A 25476-nucleotide genomic window follows, 5' to 3' on the forward strand; every position below is an offset into this window, starting at 1 on the left:
TGTGTTTGCGACAACTTTATTATATTGCCAAAGCTGTACATATTCTATAAATACTTTTTCAAATACTGGAATACTTACACCTGGCATCTCAGTTCATTTATTCCCTCTCGTAACAGCAGCTGGCTAGTACAATGGCAGAGATGAGCAATAACAATCCAGTTTTTAAAAAAAAAGACCATCAGCAGAAACAATTGTCTCTTTCCCAGCAACTAACAACCGTTTTTAATCTGCTTCAGGTCAAGTTCAGTCTTATTAACACAGACGTATTGGTATTCATTACAGGAATAACATCCTCTGAACATCCTACAGGTCATTTTCCTTCCTGAATGCTTAACAAATGTCACAATTAAAAACAAAAACATCTCCAGTGATATAACAGGACTTAAGATCTGCAGACACTGATGAACCACTGATGAACATATGAACGCATATTCAAACACACACACTTCAGTGTTAAAGTTAATGGGACAACAATAGGTCACCCCTTCTGGACTCTCACAGGACAGAAGCAACATCGACCCGATGGACCCGGTGAGCCAGTGACCACAATGGAGGTTTCAACAGAAAGCTGCTAACGCTGATGAGGCAGCTTTCACAACCTGATGTGTAAACTGGTTTATTTCCGTGGCTGCTTATGAAGGGCTCTTCAAAAAAACAACAACAAAAAAAGCAAGCATGTAACGCTATGACTATCACTAAATTCCTTTTCTGGGCAAAAAAAAAACCTCACTTCAGCATCATTTTCACTGAGTAGCTAATTGACATTTTGAATTGTCAGACCACTATATATAACTACTAATTATATGTTAAGCAAAAAATCTAATTATGAGTTGCAGCACTAGGGTGACTACAAGAGACAATGTTCATGGATGTTAAGGTCAAACTTCCTCCAAGTGGTTGCAATCATTATTTTCACTTTTATATTTAATCTTCAGCTGGTGTGAGAGGCCAAGAAACTGACATTTGTTTTTAAATTTCTGTGATTAGAAACTGAAAGAGAAAAACATTTCTATTACTATACACTATTTATTACAATATTCAGAGGCTGACAACTTTAGGATGTTCCATTTAATTTCCTGGTTTGGGTCAACAAATGTACTACTGGCTAAATAGGTTACATTTCTATATTAAATTTATTCCTTTACATTAAAAAAAAATTGAAACCCTCCTGAAAGACTACCAAGCAGTAATAGAAACCGCCTTGCAACAGCGCCCCCAACACTGGTTTGATCAATGTGGGTTTTTTTTCTGCCTTCTCTCTAGATACATTTCACACGACCTGCACTGAATTCAAATGGAAAAGTTACCGTATCTTTGCCAAGTTATCACATCACCACTTGCTGCTGTGTAAAAACACCTGCAGTGACATCACTCATGAGGGGGTGTGGCCTGAGTTTGTAGCCTAGAGAGCAACACAGCAATTTTTGTTTTTGGTCATATGTGAGTTGATACTCAAAAGACAAACATGAAACATGTCAAACAGAAGTCGATATATTCGATCAATATTGTACAATAGAAAAAAAAAGTTCTTTCTTACATTCATCACCCTGTGAATGCCAGTTAACAGAAAAAGACCTGGCTCTGGCAATGGCTAACTACCTATTTATTAAGTATTGCACATCTACTAAATCAAAAATTTGTAACATTTTTTCCGTAAAAATGTACAGTCAATATATGCATATATTAAATAAATACTATATATAGAAATATATATAATATTTATTTGTCATCCTCATATTAACATGCAGCAGACCACAGACAAGAAGTGTTACAGTAGAAACAAGAACAGAATTTCAGCCTGGTGGGCAGATATAGGGCAAGAGAACACAGTTGAGAACACTCACACAATTTTGGCCTTTGGCCTCAAACACTTGAAGAAGCGTTTACATGCGGTGCTCTGGTGCAGTATACAATAGCATCTTCAGTATGGAACATCCTGCACTACAAGAGGGTCTCCAAATGTTTCACCAGATTTAACTTGGACAGACTGGAACTTTACAGAAACCACATATCACAAAATATTACACAGTCCAATGGAGATGGGGGGGGGGGAAACTACTTTGTAGTGAATTGTCAAGGCTGTGCATGGGACCTGCATGCACTCTGCCTCAAGGGCATCCCTCACGTCACCTCATACTGGTAAAACAGTTGGTGCAGTGGGAACATTAGAGGACGTTCACACGGAGAAGAGCTTGAGCAACTTCGCCCATATCACAGATCAGGCAAACATTTAGCTATTATCATTAGAACGACAGCGATGTGGGGTTGAAGTATTTACATGACATCACAGAACAAACACGTCTACACAACAAGGTCAAATAAGGGTCTGAGGCTTGAATATACAGGAGAAGGGTGCAGGATTTGTGTGCTTTGACTTAAGATAGGGATTGTCAGAAAAAACGGTGAGATGCGTTTCAAGTAGAGAGGCACACTGAGGGCAGGGGAGAGAGACAGAGTAAAGAGGAAGATGTGAGCTGTAGACTAGCTAGGGAAGGGTCTTGGTGACAAAAGCCTGGGTTTTCCTTCCGCCTCCTTCCCCTTCACCGCAGCCACATAGGAGAAAAGGCAGAGGACGGAGTAACAGATCTGATGTGCCTGCAGAGGAAGAAACCAGCATGAGTTATCAGATACAGAAAAAAGCTGAAAAAGAATCTCTGCATCTTTGTGCCCACCTGTTTAATTTACATTGTTTGATTGAATGTCGCCTTCATGCTAAACATCACTGCTGTTTTAAGTTTTTTCAGTAAAGCAATAAAAAGCGGAGCAACTAACCAAACACTGCTATCAAATGAATAAAGACATAAATGACCCTTAACCCTCAAAATCACCCGAATAGGTGAGCTTTCAGTCAGTGCATTTCAGCTTAAAAAACAGTTTAACACTGAAGTTCAAAATTATTTTGTTTACAACCCTTTAATTAGTTTGTTCCTTTTCCTTCAAGCAACAGTAAATAAATATAACAAACAAAACTTAGGCCCCGTCCACACGATGCCGGAACTTTTTGAAAACGCAACTTTTTTGTTGCTTTTACGCCTTCTGTCCACACGACAACGCAGATATCCGGAACGAAAACGCAACTTTTTGAAAATGCGGGGCTAGGTGGATTTTTTTTTAAACGCTGGGTCTGCGTTGTCGCGTGGACGGTGTATCCGCAACTTTTTAAAAACGCTGACGTCTTGCCTGCGACGAAAACAGTTGTGACGTCATATTAATGGGCCCGTGTGTACAAACATGACGGATGTACATGACGGATGTACGAAGCATTCTTGTAGGCGTTTTGTGAAAACAAAACACGGAGGATTCCTACTGGATAAAATTTGATTCAATACTGCCACCACATGGTTTGGCATGCTTATAGCAGTCTTCAAAAACGCACTGATGCGTTAACGTGTGGACGGAGATTTTTTTGAAAAAGCTGTCGTGTGGACGCGAATCGTTTTTGATGCGTTTTCAAAAAGTTACGTTTTCAAAAAAATCTGTCATCCTGTGGACAGGGCCTTACTTCTCATATTATCCTGAATGCCAGACTGTCCTAGCAGTAATGCATGCAGTCAGCTAGATATAAATCATTTGGCACCATCTAGTGTTCGCGATGCTACTTACAAGAATCCAGCGCACCTAAATCTACACCAGTCAGAGCCAAGAGGTGTGTCTGATGACGTTCAAAGCCCCTTCCTGCACAGGAAGCTCTTGTGATTTCGACTAAGCAGTGAGACGAACAAACACCCAGGGACATAACAAAACACCAGTCTTTTTTGTTTGGGTTTGTTTTGTTTTTTTAGTTTGATATAATCTTACCTTTAAGATTACTTTTGCATGTATATGTAGGTAATTCTAAGGGAGCTTACGTTATGTCTGATTGATTTGTGATTACCATATAAATTATCTGAGAGCACAATGGTCACAATGCCTTCATCAAACTACTCCCAAACAACCACTTCTTTGTGTATCGAACCTCCTATGCTTTAAAAAGGTCTGAAGACAAAGATCAAAGACAAACACCATGATTTGTGGGAGAAGCATGATCAGGACCCTGATATTGACATACCAGTACTGGATGGGTCCACCAGGCAAATTGCCAGAGGTGAATGCTCACCATTTCACAAGAGCGAGTCAAAACCAGCATGTAGAAAAACAAGGACAGATGACCCACCACTGGTCAATGACCAAAATGTCATCAGGATCCAAACCATCCCACAAGATGATATGGAGGTTGTGCCAGTCCACGACAAGGGTAATTACTGCTTTAATCACTTCTGATGGGGAACAGACTAATTACTGAATGTGCAACATAATGTTTAGCCCCAAAATATAGGGTGCTTACATTTTCTGGCATTTTTTTTCTCTATTTTTGTTACTGACTAAATTAAGATAATCATTAAAAATTAATAAGAATAAAATGTGGGTTTTTATTTCCAGATGAAACAACTTTCAAAGCATATTTGCAAATTAACAGAGTGGTGTATTTTTAAATCCCTTGAGATTCTGTTTATTTCACATATAGGGTGGGGAGCTGGGATTAATTTGGTGCATTAGCACGTTAAGTCAGATACGTGACTAGACTGAGACTCTACATGCAGTGCTCATGACTCCAGTAGAAGAAGCGAGGACTCACCATGGGTGTCTTGTACTTGTGGATCACCACTTCTTTAGTTTCAGGAACTATGCCAGTGCAAGAGACAAAACAAATGATTCAAAGGCAGCAGGAACATTACTGAGTTACTGTTTGAGAGTTTTGGGGGTTTCAGAGGCACACTTAAAAGAAGGTGTAAAGGTGAATGTGGGCAAAGAAGTATCCACCTCAACAGTCAAGAAGTTCAGACAAAGTAGACAACAATGGTACGGATAATGTGTCTACTGTATGTACCACAAAGGTTCTGCTACATCCTGCTTAAATGAAATCTATTTGAATCCTGAGAGTATCAAACACTTTTCCTAAGAGACAAGACTAAATCTGATCTGTTGATGAGACATTCATCGCCCACAAAATGGACAGACAAAATCAGACAAAATCACAAATGTTGTAGAACATGAGACTGAAAAATATCATTAAGTTTCAGATAAGAAAAGAAAATACAAGAAAAATAAGGCACACCTTCCCCTCCTGAACATCCTCCCCTCTGGTGAACTGAACAATAAAAGATATCACAGAAAAGCAGCTACAAGACACCAAAACCCTTTGGCCCAGGACCACGTCACTGTCCACAGGACATACTGACTTTTCATTAGTAACTGTGAACCCATAGAGATGAAAAGCGGAGGTCTGGATAGATGTGAAATGTTAAACAGTCCCACCAAAAATCTCAACTTGCTAAAAGACACACTAAGAAAATGTAGAAATGGAGTTGACAAGCAGTTAATGGAGGGAGCAGAGGAAAACTAAGGGTACATATAAAGAAAAATTAATTTATGAAAAGGGCCGTGAGGAAATAGTCAGAATTTGTTTGAATAAGAAAGGTGACAAGACTTTACCTGCTGGAGAATGAAGGTTTTCATAGTGGCAAAGATGAGGGCAACATTACAAAAGCAGCACAGAGACACGGCAGTAACCCAGCCTGGCAATCTACCTCTGACCTCTACTCTGTCAGACAGGAAGTCAACTTTCTGTCCTCAGTGTGTTAACCTTCACATTCCTGCTCACAACCATCTCAAAACTACAGCCTAATCCCACCACTCTCCAATGGGCAAGACAAAAGGAAAAAGGGGCCATCAATCATGTTGGCTTTTTAAACATGGCAACTGGTCTGCTTCAGTACACAAAAAAGAAGGGTTTCACTGTCCATGTAAATAAATCAGCAATTACAAATCACACTACTACTTTTCTAAAGTAGATGTAATAGAATCCAGACATTACTGGACCTGTATAACTGACTTTTAGTACATTTTACTAAGTGTGCCAAGAAGATTTCATTTTCACCCATGTCCACTGGTTGCATTTTAAGCAGGACTACCAAAAAAAATAAACTACCAAATGGATTTCTATGAGTCTTGGTGTGAGGGTGTCCTAGGCTGGAATAGACACCATTAAACTGTGTAGTGGATTCAAGATGTCATTTCCCCCTTTCTTTTACAAGAAAATATGTTATTTGACATTTTACAATAATAATAATAATAATAATACAGTAATAATGGTGATGCATGGATCGATTTCGATGGAAAAAAGGAAGTATGTTTAGAGGCTTGGCGTCTATGTGATTTTCTAAACATTAAAGATTGTTTATGGAGCTGTGGATAAGGATTGGTTGAAGACTGTTGGGCCATGGCAGTCCAGTATGTGCTCACTGACTGCGATCTTTTTCTCTTTATTAAGTCATGTCTCTACCTCCACTGAAAGTGAAGACTCTGCTTCTTATGGTGAACCACTTAAAACCAGTTTAATTTGTACTCGTGTCCAAAATATGGCCCAAAATTTCTGTTCTGACAGCTCTGTGTTGGACCGAACTGAATCACTTCTCCCAAACTCTGTCCCCCTTTATCAACTAAATGAAATGTGTCACCTGGTCTGAACTGTGGTGCTGCCATGTGATTTAAAGAAAAGCTTATCTTCAGCAGAATTCATCGCTCATGACAGGCATCTGTGTCTCCTCCTAGAGAGTGATTATCCAATTTAATGAACCCTTATAAAATCTCATCAATACATTAGCCATGAAGCTGAGTTACTGCCGTGCTGAGTACAGGCCTAGAATCAATAGATGGTGTAATTACCAAATTCCTCCAGGACAAAGACTCCCTTCACTGTATTGCACTTTTTAATGTGACTCAGCTCTATGAAAACCTAAAAACAAACAAAAAACAAACAAAACAAGACAGAACATTATTAACTCAACAACACTGGATGAAAAGCAAAAACACTTCATATTAAAAATGAACCATTTTAAAATTGTACTTTTTTCAGTAGGAAAGGTAAAAATAAAACAACTACACATGGAATGCAAGCTCTTATGAGCTAATAAAAGAACACAAAAGCCCTCTATGAGAAGTTTCCATGATCAAACGCATACATGGGCGATGGTTAGATGAGGAGAAATGCATTTAGTCTGCTCAAAGCTCAAGACTAATTCAACATGACTTTTTTCATCAATCGAGTGTATCAGAACTGGAATAATTTACACTTAAACTTAGGCGTAAACTATAAAAGCAGTTCAAATAAACACTTTATACTCAGAAATGCAATATGGCCCATATGATGCATACATGGAAGTTCTATATAAAAATGTAGACAAGGACAAAAAAATAGATTTGCCGTACAGCTACAAGAGTAAAAGAAAAGATAGAGAAACAAAGGAACCCAATAAGATGTAACTGCTAATAAGCAAACACAGCAGAGGTTGTGTACCTTCCGCTCCTTGCAGGGGGAGAGAGCATGGGAGAGAAATGGTTTGGATTATTATCGGACACAAGAGCACAGACACTCGACGACACTCCTCAAGGGCGATATCCACAGGAGCCTCGTATTGTTTCATATCAAGAATCCAGCTAAGAAAACCCAGAGCCAAATGAAAAATGCAGGACAAGAGGGATCAGCCCCAAAAAGAGAAAAAGGGACAAAAAGAGGAATAAAGGTTTCACTAGGGTATTAAACACTGAATTCACCTTTGTTATCCTTGACTTTAAACACCTTAGTCCCCAAAAGCCCTCCATGCCTCCTCCTCCAGCAACAAGGGCTGGCACCAACAACACTTACTCACACAGCAGAACAGATAAATGAGGGACAGGAAATCTTGCTTCAATGTACAGTGACATCATCTCACTACAGAGCTGTCCTGAACTAGTTTTTACTCACTGAAATATATTTTAAAAGCCAACACTAAGCAAAGTTCCCACTGACAGTTTGGTGAAAGCTGTACTCTGTAACCATAACGACATCTAAGAGGATGATTAATGAGCTGACCTACAAACACCCGCAAACTACCATTCTTAGCAAAGCTCGTAAAAATCAGTTGTTGGAATGCAATGGGAATCATCATATGTTTACTCTATTTCACTTAATAAAAGAAATTCTTATTGTGGCACTCAAACCCCTGGGAATATGAGGTGCAGTGATCAAGTTGAGCCAAAACAAGCCTGACGTACAGCAAGTACAAGCAGTGGAAAAAATGGTAATGGTAATCACAACTGTTTAACAACAGAATTAAATGGCCAGTTAAAATTATGAAAGGATATTACATCTGACAAAGCAGAAGGTTTTGGTTTTACAACAGCAGTTGTTAGAATTTTATTTGTGATGCCCACAGTAATAGAATAAACAATTAAATCTGTAATGATGATGTTTTCAGACACTCGGAAGTAGCAGAAGCAGAAGAGACAACATTTAGATAATAGCTTTATAGTTTGTAAAATGTAGCATTCATTTAGGGTTGTGTTTGACAACTGGACAAAACCAAGTTCAATCTTCAGCTATCTTTTAACTCAGTTTAACCAACTCTTCTACTGCTAAATGCTCCACTACATCTATCATTGAGTGCCCAACCTTGTCTGGTTGCTATTTATGGCCTGATATGTAGTCAGGTTTATCCTGACTTTATTTCCTCACAAAACATTTTCCAAACACTCTAACTGCAAAACATTTTTAACACTCAATTATTTTGATTCACAAATTCAATATACGCCAATGTAACATATACAGAATATCATACAGGTACAAGATGTCTGATATACGGTAATCCCTCATTACTTGATTAATGTGTTCCAGAACCACCTGCGAAAAATGAAAATCTTTGATATAGTGACCAAGTATTTATTTATCTGCATCGAAGTCCTGGTGGCCAAATACTTTGCAGACATGCAGTTGTGCTGTGCCCACCAGGACTTCACCACGGGATGGCAGCAGCTCGAAGTGGGCATAGCGATGGGATGTTCCATCTCTCCCATCCTGTTCATCACGGCCTTCGAGATCATCCTCATTGGGGCAAGGAAGATGGTCAGAGGAGTAAAGCTGCCATCTGGACAAAGGCTACCACCGCTGCGAGGCTTTATGGATGACGTCACCACCATCCTCCAGACAGCAGCGTGTACAACAAGACTGCTGAAGAGGTTTGACGAGCTTGTAGGCTGGGCGAGAATGAAGGTCAAACCACCGAATCACTTTTAAGGTACACAAAGCTAACATCTGAGAAGAACGGCAGAGACCATCTGAATGCTGCTGTAAACAACACTGCACGACTAGTGAGTGTGACTTTATTCCATCTCCAGATCTTTTCTGCCGTTTCCTCCAGACAGGAAACAGTTGCTCTGGGGTAGGACCTCGCTCAGGCAGGGTGAGGTGGTCTGATAACAACTGCTTTTTGGTGACCAGCGGTGACAACTTCCCAAATAGACATTATGTGAATAAGGTGGCCCCATACTTGGAAAGTAAATGGTTATTTTCTCTGTAATGAAGTGAATAATAATAATAACCTGTCCAACAGCATGTATTTGATTTGTGTGCCTCCCTCCGAACAGCACTGTGAAGTGATTGATTTCTAATAATGTAGCCTGAACCAGTTATGAACGGTTCATTCTGTCACCTGCTGGGTGAAGTATTCAACAAATTTGTGACGAAACCATGAAAAATGTGTGGTGGAAAAATCAAACCAAAGTCTGTCTTCTTTGAAGATTTTTTTGTACCTGTATGATATTCTGTTTGAGCCTCTGAAGCAGTGTTATAGTAACATGTGCTTTGGATAGGTAAAGTTTTTGAATGCACTTGTGAAACATCAATTAACCATTAACTTTCGACTTTCTTTTTTATCGCTTTTTAAAGTTTTCACTTCATAGTTGCAGAGACAGGAAACTCTTATTTATTTCCCTTCAGCAGGGTCTCTAGATTATCAGTCATGTTGTGAGCATCACAAATGAGAATCCATTCACCTTCATTGCACTGGAAAAGGTTGGAGGTCATAAAGTCAAATAGTAAAATATAAGATCGACAAAAACTGATTTATGGTCGGATTCTTTACCGAATCCAATCAGAGATGTAGGACGTCTTATGAAAGCACAGCTGTTCAAATTCCTTTACGTGACACCTCAGATTTCTGTTTATGTTTTTTAAGAAGCACAACATGAATAAAATGTCAGTTAGCCAGTTCATTCCCCGTAGTTCAGTCTGAGACCATTCCATCACAGCTTTACATTCAAATCCACCTGAACAACAAACCAACCCTGATGAGGACTACCTGCACAGATGTGAGGACAACACATGGCAATGTTCAAGGGTCCAAACTTAAACGTGAATAGTTGCTATAAAATAGCCAATTATTAATGAAAAGTCGTTGCTCCAGGTTATCCGTCTTACCACTGACGCACAACACACACATTAACACTTCATCTCCCACACAATAAATGAACAATGAGGTTTGAGCACCACAAATGTCAACAGGGGACTTGTGTGGAAGAATGTGTTAATACTATTTTTTTGGGAAACGTGCATACGAACAAAAACACAAACACAAACAACACAAACTGAAAAAGAAGCAAATTCGAAAAAGCAAAAGCACACACAGGAATTCTTCCTCTAAGGGATAACCATCAGGTAATGAGTAAATGCCAATCAAACACTGTCGCTACTATTTTTATGGCTTATTTGATTTTAATGACAATAGAGGAAGACGTCATGAGATGAGAAGAAAACGAGGCAAACACGAAAGATGAGTAGAGAAGTGGACAGAAGGGTGTGATGAGCTAAGTTTTTATGTTCATGCCTTTGCCTTGTGTGAGACGAGAACAGATTCTCTGCTGTTGTACTGGCGTCTTACCTGGCTGTGCATGAATTTAAGGTTGATTCCTTCCAATGTGACCTGCAGCAGTCCACCTTCACCAGACTTCATGTCCTGGACAGGGAACTCTCCACCCAGCTCTGGACCTACAAGAAACAACACAGATGAAGAATTCTCTCAAAAACCTGACATGTGGTTAAAAAAAAAAAGGAAAATCACTCAGAGTCTAGAATTTTATTATGTCTGCCATGATTGGGGTTTGCCATGCAACTTAGAAGAACCTGTTGAAGTAAGTCTGGATAACATTATGATATATGACTATTTCATGATTTCTATGCAGTTAGTCACTTATACACCCAATTGATAGAGAGCTTGACAGATGTACACTCTATTGAGTGTTCTGAAAGGTGACATTTTTTAATATGTGGATCATTCACTCCTTACCTGGTTTAATGCTTTGCTGTCTTGCTGCAGCTTTTTCCATGCTGTCTTTAACACAGTAGTACAGTTCACGACACTAAAATACAAAAATGAAAATTGTTTTAATTACGAATCAAGATCACCCAAATAAGAATAAAAGTAATGGATGCAGATGGATGAACTGTTGACCTTCTTGGTGTAGAACTTGTTGAGCTGCGTTTCTTGGCCATTGCGTCTCCACAGACAGAGCACCTTTGTCTTGGGGCAGTAGGTCATGTTGATGAGCTTCTCATACCACCAGCGTTCATAGACTGTGCCGATGTTACTGCGTAAAACAATGCAATCATCACAAACCTGAAACAAAGATGAAAAGCAAAATAATTACCAACAAGGTTTGTGGAAAAGCATAACAGATTTAGTTACAGATGCAGTTTGGAGACCTAAAAGCACCTCCATAAAAAATATGTCTCCAGTGGTATCTGTGCCAGCATGGACAACAAATGTTTGCTTCTTGATGTGACGGCTTCCACTGGGCCTGATGGGCAGTTCACGGCCGTTCTAAAAAGATAGTTTGTACAAATAATTACAACCAATCAATATATTATGAAATAACAGAATTAAAAAAGAACAGAATGTCACCATGTTGGCAAGTTTGTCCAGTATCTCGTTGATCTCTTGGCTGTATGTGAGGCCAATGTGGGACTTCCCCATTAAACGCCTCACTTTCTTCCTGATGTCATTTTTGTTCAGCTAAACAAACAGACACAACAGGAACAACCATTGAGATATATGGAGTTACACTTATGTAAATACACACCATTTGAGTGTTATGACTAAAAGGACCCATACTTTCATCATGAGCATGTATGCGATCATATTGTGCAGCAGGGTGGCTAGAAGTCTGTCTTCATCATCCTCCAGACGCTTACGGTCATGTTCTCCTAATGACAAATATCTGTGTCGACGAATAAAATACAGAACAATGAGTATGAGTACTCCAGGATCAGAATGAAAAACCATTATCTGCCAACAGTGAAGAAGGCAATGCTTCTGATAAAAAAATCAGAACCTTTCAATCATCTCCTGGGGTCCCTGATCCATACCCATGCCTTCACGCTCCAACATCACAGCATCTAAGTAGGCATCCTCCCAGAACTGAAGCTGGTCCCACAGTGTGGAGCGCTCCTTACCTGCAAATGGGTAACACAATAGAGCTTGTAAATGATGCAAGGCTGGACAATTTCATGCACAGCACAGCTCAAACACAAACCACATTGTATTTAGACAGACACGCTTGCATTTCTAAATCAATAATTTACATTTTGATTTTATGAGATAAAAATTAATAGTGCACCCAAATATTTTGTTACAAATTTCTTCTACAGTTTGACTGAAAAATGAAGAAAAAGAAATGTGCTTTATTATTCCCCTTGGGGACATTACTTTTATAACCATGGTTTCCATATACATATGCATATTTGAACATGCATATACTGGGCTTGCACTAGGAGCTAGTATGAAGAAGCCACTGTGGCTCACTGTGAAAGAATTGAGCAAGCCACAAAAAGCTACACTCGGTGTCCAAGACAGCGGTGCAGCGTGCGAACAACCAATGCTCGTTGCAAGGGGACATGGGGGGATACACCCGCACAGGGAGGTCCGAGGGCCCTCCCCCAGGAAATTTTTTAGAAAATGGGGTTGTTGTCCTGCATTCTGGTGCATTCTGAGTGCAAAATCTTCTGTTCAGTTTACCCACAAAAATACACTTAAAGTCAACAGTTCAAGCTTAACTATTCTTTATTTCTATCCTACTTTATGCAGGTATAAATGTGAGATTCAACAATTGAAAACTTGCATTCACTATGTCAAGATATAGTCATACAAAATATTACTCAATGTTTACTTGTAGGTTTTACTCAGACTAGAAGACATTTTAACTTTGACCACCACCATCGGTATGCCATAGTTTAGTTTAGTTTTTTAGTTTTTTAATTCGATAACATGATTTTTCATTTCAATTTAAAAAGGCATGAAAAATAGCAAGCGAGGTGAATACACATTTACATGCATCGCTGGTTATTTCTGCCGGTCATAGGGAATAAAACTCTAAGACTACAAAAAGCTTTGATAATATCTTTCATTTACCTTCTGATCGGTCTGTCACCACTCCTACCCCCTCTCAGCATTCACTTTTTGTTGTTCAATTACAATTTTCACACAAACTCTACCATATAACACTGAATTCTTAATTTCTTTCAATCGATCGTCCTCGCCTTGTCGTACACCAATTTTTAGCTTGTAAAAATTGAATCTTTTGTTTTTCATTGGATGAGAGGAGGTCATGACCCGAGTGCATATTTAATGACCGGGAGCGTTCGGGTCACTTCGGCTATTTCCGTCGGCTATTTCCGCCAGCATGCGCCCACCGAAATAGCGGCGCTAGCGAGAGGAAAAAGTTTGTTATCGCTCGGGGATTTTAGCAAGTCCAAAAAAGTTGTAAGTTTTAGCCTTTTTTTCCTAAATATAAGAACGCCACTGTGGCTACACAGTCTAAAAACCTTGTAGCCAATCTGGAATTTACACGTCTATCGCAATGTGGTGAATGGCTAGCACAAGCCCAGTATACAGTGAACGTTACAGCAGCAGGCAGCACCGTCCTGGTGTTCCCCAATAAGAAACTTGAGGGTGGACGGCGCCTTGCTCAGGGGGCAGTGCTCACGAGATGAGCTGGCACCTCCTACTGCCAGCTCACACTCCAACAAATGTTTTTTATCAATGCGGGTCTTGAATCGGCTACACTCCGGTCCCCAGCCCAACAGTTTTTGAATGATTTATTTAGTATTTTGGTTTATATATGTAATGATGATTGCATTTTATGTTTTATAATGCTTATAATATAGCTAGCATTCCAACTAAATCTGTTTTAGGAACAAGTATATCATAGGTTATGGGTTGAAAAACAAAAGTATGAGTCAATCAGGCCACCTGAACACATATGAACATTTTTATCAATAACTCCATAACATCAGGGGTTGTCTGATGTTTAACTTCCAGTCAGAAGTTACTTTCTGTTGTGGAAATGAATGTTCTTCACCATCTAATTTAAATGTTACAATGAAAGTAGTCAAAATTATAGGCAGCAAAAACATGATCAAAAATGTGTGACAAAAGAATGAACACAATTTTACAATTATAGAAAAAGCCTCAGTTTTCACATTGCAGAAATACTTAACATTTTGCTGTTATTTACAAGCCAATGCTAATGAATGTGCTAAAGCATAATTTGGACTTCAGACGCTAGAAGCAGTTAGTCACCCTGTACTGTATGTGAACGCATGACACGTCAAACTTTTAGGGCAGCTTGAAAGATAGTCAGTAAACCGGTTGAAAACACGAGTGAAATTGAAATTTTTTTTAGAATGGATGGAAATCACACATTTCCCTGACTAAATTCTGCTTATAATTTCCAACCCTTTTCGTGTTAAAAAACACAGATACTCACCAACAGACAAAAAAAGCCACACCACATCAAACATTACACCAAGTTAGCCTGTGTGAAAGATGGGTTCACCTCCCCACCCAACACACATACATACAGAGGAAAGGGCGAAGGCAAGACATTAGCCCTACTTAGAGAAAAGGTTTCCATGGCGGCATCCTCTAGTTGATCCCATACGGAGCCCTTATCGCGGCCTGGAAGAATTTCCCAGGAGGATCAGCAGGAATGACGAAAAGCAGCAAAAGCAGGAGGGGGTTAGGCAAAGAGGTGAGAATGGTTAATAGTAAAAACAACAACAGACCAAGCTGAGAACCACACCAGGCAACAAAAACAAAGACAAACACAGACACTTCCCAATCCTTTAGTCAGTAAGTTATGATCTGCAGGTCACACTTCACAAAACCATGTTTAATTCACTGTTTAAGAATAAATATTTAACTTTGCTCAACTTTGAGGTGAGTACATGTCTGACTTGTTTTTACTCAAAATAGACATGTGAAAGTTATATTATTAGCAAACCAAAGTAAGAGCATGTAGTGCCTGAAAGCTATGTAAACAGATGCGCTTATGTTCTTTAAATACTTTAGATTTGATATCATTAAAGATGCAGAACAATCCGGTGACAGAAATCATAAGTGAATAATAAAATGAGAGTTAACATTAAAAGCAGATGTTCACTTTAAGAAAAATATGCAAAAGGGGCACTGAGAACGGATCATACCCAGCAAGCCTTCACAAAGGTAAATCCTCATGCTGAGGTCCTCCACTGGTGCAGGTGGCCCCTTTGCCATTGCAAGAACATGGTCTTTTGCATTTGGTTTCAGAGTGTGGGTCTTTCCCTGAAGAGACAGAACACAGTTTGAGACCCATCAGTTATCGTAGTTCAATAAGTGATAACAAAAATTTGTGTTTGTTTTTCCTCGAAATAGTAATTATTCGTTTAAAATGTTAGACAAAAGCTGCTCTGGGCGACACAGTGGGCAGCACTGTCGCCTCACAACGAGAAGGTTCCCGGTTTGATTCCCCAGCTCTCGCGCATAGCCTGAGCCAGCTGAGGTAGGCATCAACATCACCCGTGACCCAAAAGGCAGAAAAGCGGCTCAAGACAAGACGACCATAATCATCAAGAAAATGGATGGAGATGGATGGATGGATGGATGGATGGATGGATGGATGGATGGATGAAAAGCTAGTTTGGCATGAGGAACACCAACCAACTTGAAAGGTATTTATTAATTAAAACTAAATAGTTCAGATTTTCACAAAGGCAGCTTAACTTTATATAACAAAATTAAATACTAATTTCAAATATAACTACTATCCAAGGTTGTTGTTTTTTTAATTTTTAATTTTATATACTGATTTGATCTCCGAAGAGAAACTAAGAGGGCACACTCTAGTTCGTAGTTCAAACGCATGCACACATATAAGTGAGTACAGGCCCCTGTACCACAAGGGGGCCTGTTGGCGTGCAAGGGGAGGTAGAGTGGCGGGCAGCTCCTTCTTGGTGCACCCCTAATGAGCAATTTGTAAAGGGGGTGGCGCCTTGGCAGTGCTCCGGAGTGTGAGCTGACACCTCCCACTGTCAGCTCACACTCCGGGTGTTTTTTGGGCGAGAGCGGGAAGCGAACCACCGATCTTGAATCATAGGACGAGCCGTTGTACCGTGCGCTCTACCACGGAGCCACTGCCACCCCTTAGCTGAGCTATCAAATGAACCGGCTCACACCATTATCCTCATCATCAGTGAGACATCTCACTGTACCCAGTTGTCTACACCCAGACTACCTGAAAACTCGACTGTAATTTTCTCGGGTTTTTTTAAATTATTTGCACAGGAATCCTGAAATTCATCAATATCATCTGCTACAGAGTTAATTGACTAATTTAGATTGCATATGTTCACATAAAATAGTTTTTTCACCAAATAAGTCTATTTCAAGTTGCCTATTATCTATAACACAAAATGAATTATTTATATTTCACTTTTGGTGAGTTGTGAACTTACAAACACTGTGCTGGTGGCTGGATTGGTTTCAATCTCACTGTCAGAGAGAGTCCCTCTGGACTGATTCAAATGAGGAGCAATTCTACCAGCTGGACCGTCTCCTGCTGTGCTGCTCAGGTCACTGTCGGCTCCAAGAGTCTCTCCAGAGCTGTTGCTTATCTTAAAAAAACAACAACAATAAATAGTGTTACAAGAGCAAGATTTGTTATTGATCTTATGGTTAATCATAAAAATTAGAACAGCTTCATAAAGCCATTCACTAAATAGCATAACACATATTCCAACACAAGAAAATATCTTTTAAAGGTCACATTTATCCATCCATTTATCTATTCTATATTCTCCGTATATTCACCGCAGAATACACTGTATAGTGTGAAAATTATGGTGGAACCAGTCCAGATCTGGTTGGCTTTATTCAGCCGAGAGAACAGTTACTTCACTACTGTTATGTACTATGTACAGTAGCTGGAATAGATGAGAACAGGTTGCATAACAATGTATCTGAGTTGGCTGCGCCCTACCACTGTACTAGCTTCCGAGTCCTGGCTGGTGCTTCTCGTCAGGATGGGAGGCTCAGAACTTGTTACAGACTCTGTGTCACTCTTCTGTAAACACAAAGGGAAAAAGGGGGTGGAATGCAGTGGTATTTAAAAAGGGGGTATACAGTAAAAATGTGCAGAAAACCAACAGAAGTTTCTGTCATCCAGACTAACACTATAAATAACAGGTCTTGCGAGAAATCTGGTAAAAACAATTCTGTACAGAAAGGATAAGCGAATGAAAAGATTGATAAGCTCTCTGGGAGAAAAAACGTGTCCTCGTCTGTCATTTCACCTCTCATGACTCAACTTTTATTATTTTCATCACATCTTTAATACACATTATATGCCTTCGAGCAATAGTGTGCAGATGTTAGAAGCTTAGGAGCATGAGGACCTAGGGTGCTCTACCATGCTGATTGTGCTCTATTGATGACAAAAAGGTAAAAAAAAGAAAAAAAGAAAAAGGCATTTTATTTTTTCGCAGCTCAACACAAGGCTTTGTGGTCTCGACAGAAGTAGCTTGTCTGAATTTCAGCGCAGGTTGATGAAGACCTTACTATACCTTAAATGTTGACACCACCACTGTCGACCTGTGATAATGTTTAAAGAGACTCAATATGAACTGATTACGGACATGGAAGACAGGTCTCAACCCGTACGTATGTACAATGTATATACAGTACATATGAGGATGTTCAACTGTGATATCAGCATCTCAGTGACATCAGTGATTCGAAAAGCTCAAAAGAAACAACTGGTGAATCATATTAGGCTCGGAATTTCCAAAAGCTGAACAATTCTTTTTTTAAAAATGTGAAATTACTTTTCGTTTCTTATTGAGATTGGAGATTAGTGAGATTTTATGCAATTCATCCCAGATGTCTCGATCGCTGTCCATTGCTGTCTCTACTTCGGGGGTTTTCAACCTCATTGAATCATGGCATAAAGCCACACTGTCATAGGTTGATTGAAAATCACGCTTTCATAATTTTGCATTCTTTCAGTACAACAGCCCCGAAACAAACCTGAGATCCAGATGTGACACTGAGGCCACTGTCAGCACTCATCTGTGACTTCTTCTCCTCTAAATCAGTCACCTGCGGGCGCTGCTGCTTTGCTCCATCAGACCCTGAAGAACAGACATTATAATCAGCATGTTTTCGCCAGTACGACTACATTTTCTTGCCTCATTGGGTCGTCTTACTGAAAGCCAACACTACACAGCAACACTGATGCAACATCCATGTAAAGTGCCAAAGCCTATTCAAACACTGCATTTACACTTGTGCCACAGTGAAACAAAGTCTATCACTATCTTATTCATATTTGAACCATCATTTAATCATTGACTCAGCCTTAAGCTGCTTATTGCTTAGGGAAAAAACAAACACAAAAAAGTCCATTATGTCTTTTTTTTTACCTCATTACTTCTGCATAACTGGATAGTAACATTAATTTTTTAAAGACCAGAAGGACAGGTTAGGAATGGGCAAGCAGAGGGTGCCATACAACTGGAGAAAAGTTACTAATTGCAAACAAATCCGCAAGAGCGTGACATTAATTCTCAAGTCAATGCTGCAAATGGGCCCCAAGTTACATAAAAACAGCAAACAGACACAGGCAGTTAGGCATGCAGACAAACTGATGGACAGTAAAGGAGGCATTCTGTTTCAAGTGTGATTTGTACTTCATAACTTCAGAACAAACACCTCAGGAGGTGAAGAGCTGGTGACGAGTCGATCTCGATCATCCTCATACATCTTTGTTTTAATGCTTTCAAATCATTTAGCAAAGTCTTAGAATGAGTCCGCAGAAGTAGAATGTTGGCTGAAGAAAACTAATTTATAGTAAATACTATAAAATACATGAAATATTTTTTTAAAAGTACTGTTTACAAGAGGATGACGGGGCAGCGGGTATTAATTTGTTCATCTTGATATACATTGTCAAGATGAAACACCTAAAGTGACTATGACACAAAATTCCACTGTTAAAATCAATGAGATTGTCCATAGGATGTTGTCTCAAATAGCCACATCAGTCAATGTTTGTGATTTTATGTTTAATACAAAGAATTAAATAACCACAAATACTGCTTAGACCATGAGAAGGAACAGAATTTTTTGAGAAAGTGTTTACAGCATAGCCTTCTCCATGTGTGTTATTTTCCATGTGTGAGCATTGTGTCCACTCCAATTACTGAGCTACGGCTATTAAGCTAACAGGGCTTAATGTAATATATTCTAGTAAAACACACACACTGTTATGAGGCCAGATGGAAGAACTGACAAAGGAAACAGACTGGCTATTATCTGAACTGTAGCCTGAATACAACTACCAATAAAAAACGTATAATTTCTCAGAATACAAGAAACCAGTATTTAATACCAATACCACCACCTATAAGAACCACTCTGTGTTTTGGAATAGGCACATAACAGAAAATCTGCATATCAACACAAAATGAGTTTTCAACTGAAACCATCCCACTCTGCATCTTATTTGTTTAAACATTATTATTCCACTCTCAATCTTGCATCAAGATTCCGATACCTGCATTTTTGTTGGTTATCAATTCTTACAATTTATTGGAAGTATAGCTTTTCACTTATTTGTGTACGACACTGGTGAGTTGGATAAAAGGGAAGAAAACGGGGTGGGAAAAACAGCGGGACACCCCAATCCTTTCTTTTTTTGGTGTGTGAACAGTCTCTTACTCTGTGGTTTTTCCATAGCTTTTTGCTTATCCTGGTGCTTGCTCCACAATTCTACCCAAGATGCATTGCAAGCAAGGAGAGAAAGACAGAGAGAGAGTCAGAGAGCTGGTTGAAAATGTATGGTGGATGAGCATTGAAACCAAATGAAAACAAAATAAGCATTAAGAATCTGTCAATATTGAAAAATGGTGTTTTGTAATGTTTGCATGTAGCTGCACTTCAACCTCGACAAGATGAAAACAAAGCATTTAGTTGTCAAGTGGGATCCTCTGTGTGTAACAGCTACAAAGGTAACATTACAACACACTCAGAGCTTGTGGCCCAAAGTCCTGAAGAGCCACACAGTGATGTCATAATGAGCTTTGACCACAAACTATGTTTGTCTGGCTCTCCAGAGCAAAGGTGAGAGAGAGATGGCTGATTCGGAAAAAGAGCATGGGATGGGGTTGAGAGGCTGACTAGCCAGCGGGTGAAATGGAGCAGTTGCAGAAGCCGGGATGCAAGTCTCACAGCATTCTGTAGAATTGAAGGTGCAACTTCTAAAAGGAAAAGAAGGGGTGCGGGCAGGAGAGGCGTCAGGGTGGCTAACTCAGAAAGTCCCCCGTATACAGACCCAGAATAACTTTTGGAAAATTAAACAGTAAAGTGATTGAGAATTTCTCAAGTCAGTTGGTTCTTTGTTGATCAATAGACACTTTGCCAAAACAAACGTGTCTCCTTACTGGGACTGCTTACTGGGGAGTGATGCTTCCACCCTCCATGCTGAGAATAAAGGGAGCTGCCATTTACTACAGCACTCCTCGCAGAAACCTACAGTAACGGCCAACTGATTTTACTATTGATGCGCATACCTCTAGCTTCCCTCCTCCACTACTGCAGATTTTAGTACTGGAAGATCAAATGACATGCATTCAAGGTGCTAAGAGGCCGACAACATGACTTTTGAGAGGAGGCAAACAGGGGCACAGATGGTTTAGGAAGGGGAGACAAATACACACAGTTTAGCTTAGAAGACAGAGAAAATATTCCAGACACTTCCAGACACCAACCCACATGTAAATATCTTAAGCAACGGTCAAATTCTGAGAAATTATATAATACAGTGCGCCCTCGCACATTTGCGCATTAACACTCGCGACATCACCTCATCGCAGATTTTTGGTAGGCAGTCACGTGATACCGTACGCACATTCTATTGGCTGACAGCATCCGGAAGTGCGCTCCGTTCCGTGAGACTCGGACTTCCATGAGACACAAAAGTGCTTTAAACAGTCGATAAGAGTGTGGTGAAAAGGTAATACAGATAGAAGGTGGTTTATTATAAGTGCGGGGAGGGTTCAAAAACTGTTAAATTACCGTAAATAATAAGATAAAAAGTTTGTCACTATGTCGCGGAATTCGTTATTCGCGTGTGGTTCCTGGAACGCGTTAACCGCGAGTGGGAGGGCGCACTGTATATTTAAAACTACTCAGGTACTAGTAATAAAATCATAGCACTATATTTTTTTAACATCAAGGCAAGTCAATGATTTTCACTTGTACTTCAGATTCAAATGCATGGAATATTTTGTCCATCTTTACAGTATATTTTCTGAGACGGTTGGAGGAGGGTGTGAGACTGGTATTGAGGGTTGATGAGCTTATTGGGGTCGGATCAGAGGATCTCACAGTGCACATGCAACCAGGGTTGGAGTGATGTACACACCAATCGAGGCTATAAAGTTCTCCTCATTCAGACTCCGGGTATCAAAATGTCGGGCTCCTTTGCCCGTTGTGTGATGCGGAAGCTGCAGGTGTGGAACATTTAGAAGGCCCTGAGGTCTGGTAGTCTCCACACGACCAGAAGGACTCTCTTTACTCCCTGGGCTGCCAGCACTGTCTGTGGGGCTTCGCTTGCGTTTTTCTGGGTCTGATAAATTACCAAAATTTAGGGGCCAAAGACAGAGTTGATTAAATTACAGGAAAGGAAATGACAAGGTTCAGACTGGGAGAGGAGTATTAGTATGAGTCAGAGAAAGAAAATTAGTGATGAGTTCAAAACATTACAATTATAGTGAATATTTCTGTAAATCATGCAGATTTTAGCTCAATTTAAACATACATGTAAATACAAGGACAAGTTTTGTTAGCACAGGCCAGTTGTTTTCATGCTTTTTTTCACTGCTGTACTAAAAATATTGGCGGTACCTTTAGTCTGATAGTGTGTGCGTGCTATTTCCAACAAGCTGAAGACGCTGGCCATTCCCCCGAGGCCTGCATTAGTGTAAGAGTGCTCTAGACTGGAAACTGTGCACTTCAAGATGTCCAGCATGCCTTTGTACACCTTTCTGCTCACCTCCTGAAAAGAATACACTGCTATGAGGTTTATGGAGAATTCAAGGAAAGTGTAAGCATCAATATAAGTCCCACTGATGACAGATCGTGTGATATGTTGCAAAGATTATAATCCAAGACACAAATGTGAAGTTTCATGAAGTTTTCTAAACTCGTGCAAGATATGAAAGTTTTGTTTTTTAAATAGGTTTAAGTAAAACTCAGTGCAGCTTCTTGTTGTCAGTTCACTAGAATAATGATGTAACCTGTGGGTGCAAAACATCACTTCAGAAACATTCAGACTTCACTACTGTAAATTACATTGATGACTAACTAAGGGATTAGTTAGTCATCAGACTCATTCATTGAGTCTAACATGGGAGAATTAAGGAATCATTGTTTTTCTTTGTCAAATGACATTGAGCTGAATGTATTTGGATCTTGGTCAGACTACCTGACAGTGAACAAGCTATCTGAACACTCTTGGTCAGTGATGCACTAGAAAAGGAAATACAGGTCCAAGACTCCAACTATACTTTATTGTAAATGTATTGCCCCAAACTGATACGTGGTCCTACTGCTTGAAAGTTGCTGAAATGAGCTCTTCTGAAAAAACTCCTTGTCTGGGCTGGCCATTAAATGTTAATGAGGGCCCTCTGTCAACATCAGCTACACGCCCCCGTTGATATGGTGGGCATTCACCACTTGTACCCGACACGGTGCACTTATGCACCAGCTCTGGTGCTTATACTTTTAGTAACTGTATTATTACGTATTTTTCACTATTATTTTTCATTAAATAGCTATTATTTTTTCTGTGGTAATCATGGAGCTCTCTTTCTCAGTCAGATAAATGTCTCCATCGACGGCAGGGATGGCACCGGAAGCGTTAAGACGAAACATGTCTTGTTCTCGTGAACTACATTGAACTGTTAACTGTTGGACGTGATCCATATACTATTCCCGTCCGCTAACCATACGTCGCAGTGAGGAGTATGATGAAAAGAAGATAGGAAAACTGTACATACCTGTGCATAGATTAGTAATTCTCTTATCTATTATAAGAGAAGTGATTATTTCTTTTTAGTTCTTCATCCTTAAATTGTCTTCACTCTGACATTGTCCATGGATTTTTCTGGAGCAGTACAACGAAAACCAATTCCCCCTCTCGGAGATCAAAAAAGTATCTATCAATATAGTACTTTACAATTACTCATAAGCAACTCTAAATAGGATAAAAACGTTAGGTATGTGATGTGTGCACGTGTGTGTTCGCTATGATGCTGAGAGTACAGAAACACGAATCAAAGCTGCGTTAACAGGTTAACCAAATACAAGCTGACTTTACTTTGATCCCCCTCGGGAATCAAAAAAGTATGTATCAATATAGTACTTTACTCATAAGCAACTGTAAATTATATAAAAACGTCTGATGCATATGTGATGTATGTGTGTGTTTGTGTGTGTACACTATGACACTGAGAATAGACGGACAGACAGACACACACAGACACACATACCTGACTGAAGCGGAACTAACTAGTTAGCCAAATACTAGCTGATTTCAACAGCTTGTGAGGAACTTTCAGTGTCTAGCTGTGTCAGTGACGCCCTTATCTGGGAGAGGGGTTGTTCTTGCGCAGATGTGCTTGGGATATGTCACTCTTGTCAATCACTCCCATTCATATGTCACGACGGTCAAGAAATTAATCAGGACATTTTTTGACTCCTGGACATTTTTCTAGACATAAAAGTTGATACAGGAGTAGTTTGATTTCCAGATTTTAGAAGATGGTAGGATTGGGGAGGACCACTATGTTTATGTAGAGACCTAAAATGTTTTTCATAATAGGACTCCTTTAACAAAGTGATCTACAAAGGAAAAAGTTATTAGCTTCAGTAAATATAAAGTTGTATGACCACAAAAAAAAGAAGAAAAACTCGAAGCATGCTACTTCCTATTGACATACTACTGTAAATATTTAGTTAAATATTGAGAATTAGCATAAAATCATTCATGTAGATGCCAGAGCTACAGCTGCTACATTAGTGTTTTCTTTCATTGTGCTGTGTCTCACTGCGGATGTTAAAAAACAGGTATCTCACCACATCACGTATGATCTCCTGTCTGGCATCTTCCTCTGACTGGATGGCTCTGTTCAGCTTACTCAGCACAAAGACCCGGAGCTGCTCATTCTCCAACAGGCGGCGCACTTTCTTCATGTTGAGCCAGCCGACTCCCTGACCATCCAGAACACTCTGCACCACCTCCTTCAAGAACTGCTGGTTCTCACTGAAACAAAATAACATTTCATGTGATGACAAAATGCTCAAAGCTTTCACTGTGACAAACAGACAGAATTATTAGTTACCTTGTGTTGTTGACTCTACCCTGAGGGGAGGGTGATTCCCTCTTCACTGTTGGACTGTGCTTGATTACAGAAGACTTCTGGTCCACAAGTGCTCGAGGTGCACGTGCACCTGGATGAAGAACCAAAGTAATGAGGTGTCTGCATACCACAGAGCAAGAAAATCACAACAAAAAAACTGCAAATTACATGGTCACTAGAAGGAGAGTAGAGGGTGAGCTGACACACAAAAGCACTTTCTCAAGAGGGACTGTAAACCAGAGGAGGGGACTTTCAAACTTGCCTTTTTAACAGCTACTCTAATTAAGTGGAAAAGAATACAGTTTGTGTAGAGGACAGACATACATGGAATCTACAGCGTTATCTGCTGCTGAACAGGACAGTCACAAGAGAGGTGAAGTACAAATCAAACATGGGGCGCACACACACACACACACACACACACACACACACGCACACGCACACACACACACACACACGCACACACACACGCCGCAGTTGGTGGTGTTAAGTCAGATGGAGAACAGTGGGTGCATCAACCACATGAGGGACATCATGCATGGAAGAAATCAAAGAATGTGTGAATGGTGTAGTAAATGAGACACGGTACAACATCACAAGCTGACCCCATCTAATAAATGCTGTGGGTCTGCTAAGCAACTGTGAGAGAAACACAATAAGCTAGGCACTGTTTTATAATTGCAATATAATCAGTCAAAGCTACAAAAACATTTTGGAAAATCTCATTCTCATCTCAATATTTTCTCACTCAAATGAGTGAAAGTAAAACACATATGAGACTTAATAGAGACTTTAGCCAAATCACCATAGAAATTAATGAAGCCAAAAGATAATGACTATCACATGTTGATGCACAGATCTGTTTCTTGGATCAAAGACATGCCTTAGAT

The 25476-nt window shown here is 39.7% G+C and overlaps 1 protein-coding gene across 13 annotated transcripts in view; it reads right to left on the reverse strand.

The window, feature by feature from the left end:
- The window catches only part of madd (MAP-kinase activating death domain), a 58720-nt gene continuing 33244 nt past the window's right edge, over window positions 1-25476 (reverse strand). For 3 of the 13 annotated variants that reach the window (XM_068311154.1, XM_068311138.1, XM_068311129.1), the window contains 20 exons: window positions 24569-24677; window positions 24303-24489; window positions 22071-22221; window positions 21589-21792; window positions 19884-19934; window positions 18192-18295; window positions 17146-17229; window positions 16622-16780; window positions 15335-15452; window positions 14745-14807; window positions 12184-12304; window positions 11964-12069; window positions 11754-11864; window positions 11565-11672; window positions 11304-11468; window positions 11139-11211; window positions 10734-10840; window positions 6706-6775; window positions 4616-4662; window positions 1-2595 (listed from right to left, as the gene is read on the reverse strand). In XM_068311154.1, the coding sequence (XP_068167255.1) occupies window positions 2482-2595; window positions 4616-4662; window positions 6706-6775; window positions 10734-10840; window positions 11139-11211; window positions 11304-11468; window positions 11565-11672; window positions 11754-11864; window positions 11964-12069; window positions 12184-12304; window positions 14745-14807; window positions 15335-15452; window positions 16622-16780; window positions 17146-17229; window positions 18192-18295; window positions 19884-19934; window positions 21589-21792; window positions 22071-22221; window positions 24303-24489; window positions 24569-24677 (2252 nt within the window). In that variant the 3' untranslated portion in view covers window positions 1-2481. The remainder of the gene's footprint in view (window positions 2596-4615; window positions 4663-6705; window positions 6776-10733; window positions 10841-11138; window positions 11212-11303; window positions 11469-11564; window positions 11673-11753; window positions 11865-11963; window positions 12070-12183; window positions 12305-14744; window positions 14808-15334; window positions 15453-16621; window positions 16781-17145; window positions 17230-18191; window positions 18296-19883; window positions 19935-21588; window positions 21793-22070; window positions 22222-24302; window positions 24490-24568; window positions 24678-25476) is intronic. The other 10 variants (XM_068311215.1, XM_068311172.1, XM_068311223.1 and 7 more) reach the window with 9 other exon arrangements.

Source organism: Antennarius striatus, chromosome 1 (genome assembly GCF_040054535.1).
Source record: "Antennarius striatus isolate MH-2024 chromosome 1, ASM4005453v1, whole genome shotgun sequence".
Lineage (NCBI taxonomy): Eukaryota > Metazoa > Chordata > Actinopteri > Lophiiformes > Antennariidae > Antennarius > Antennarius striatus.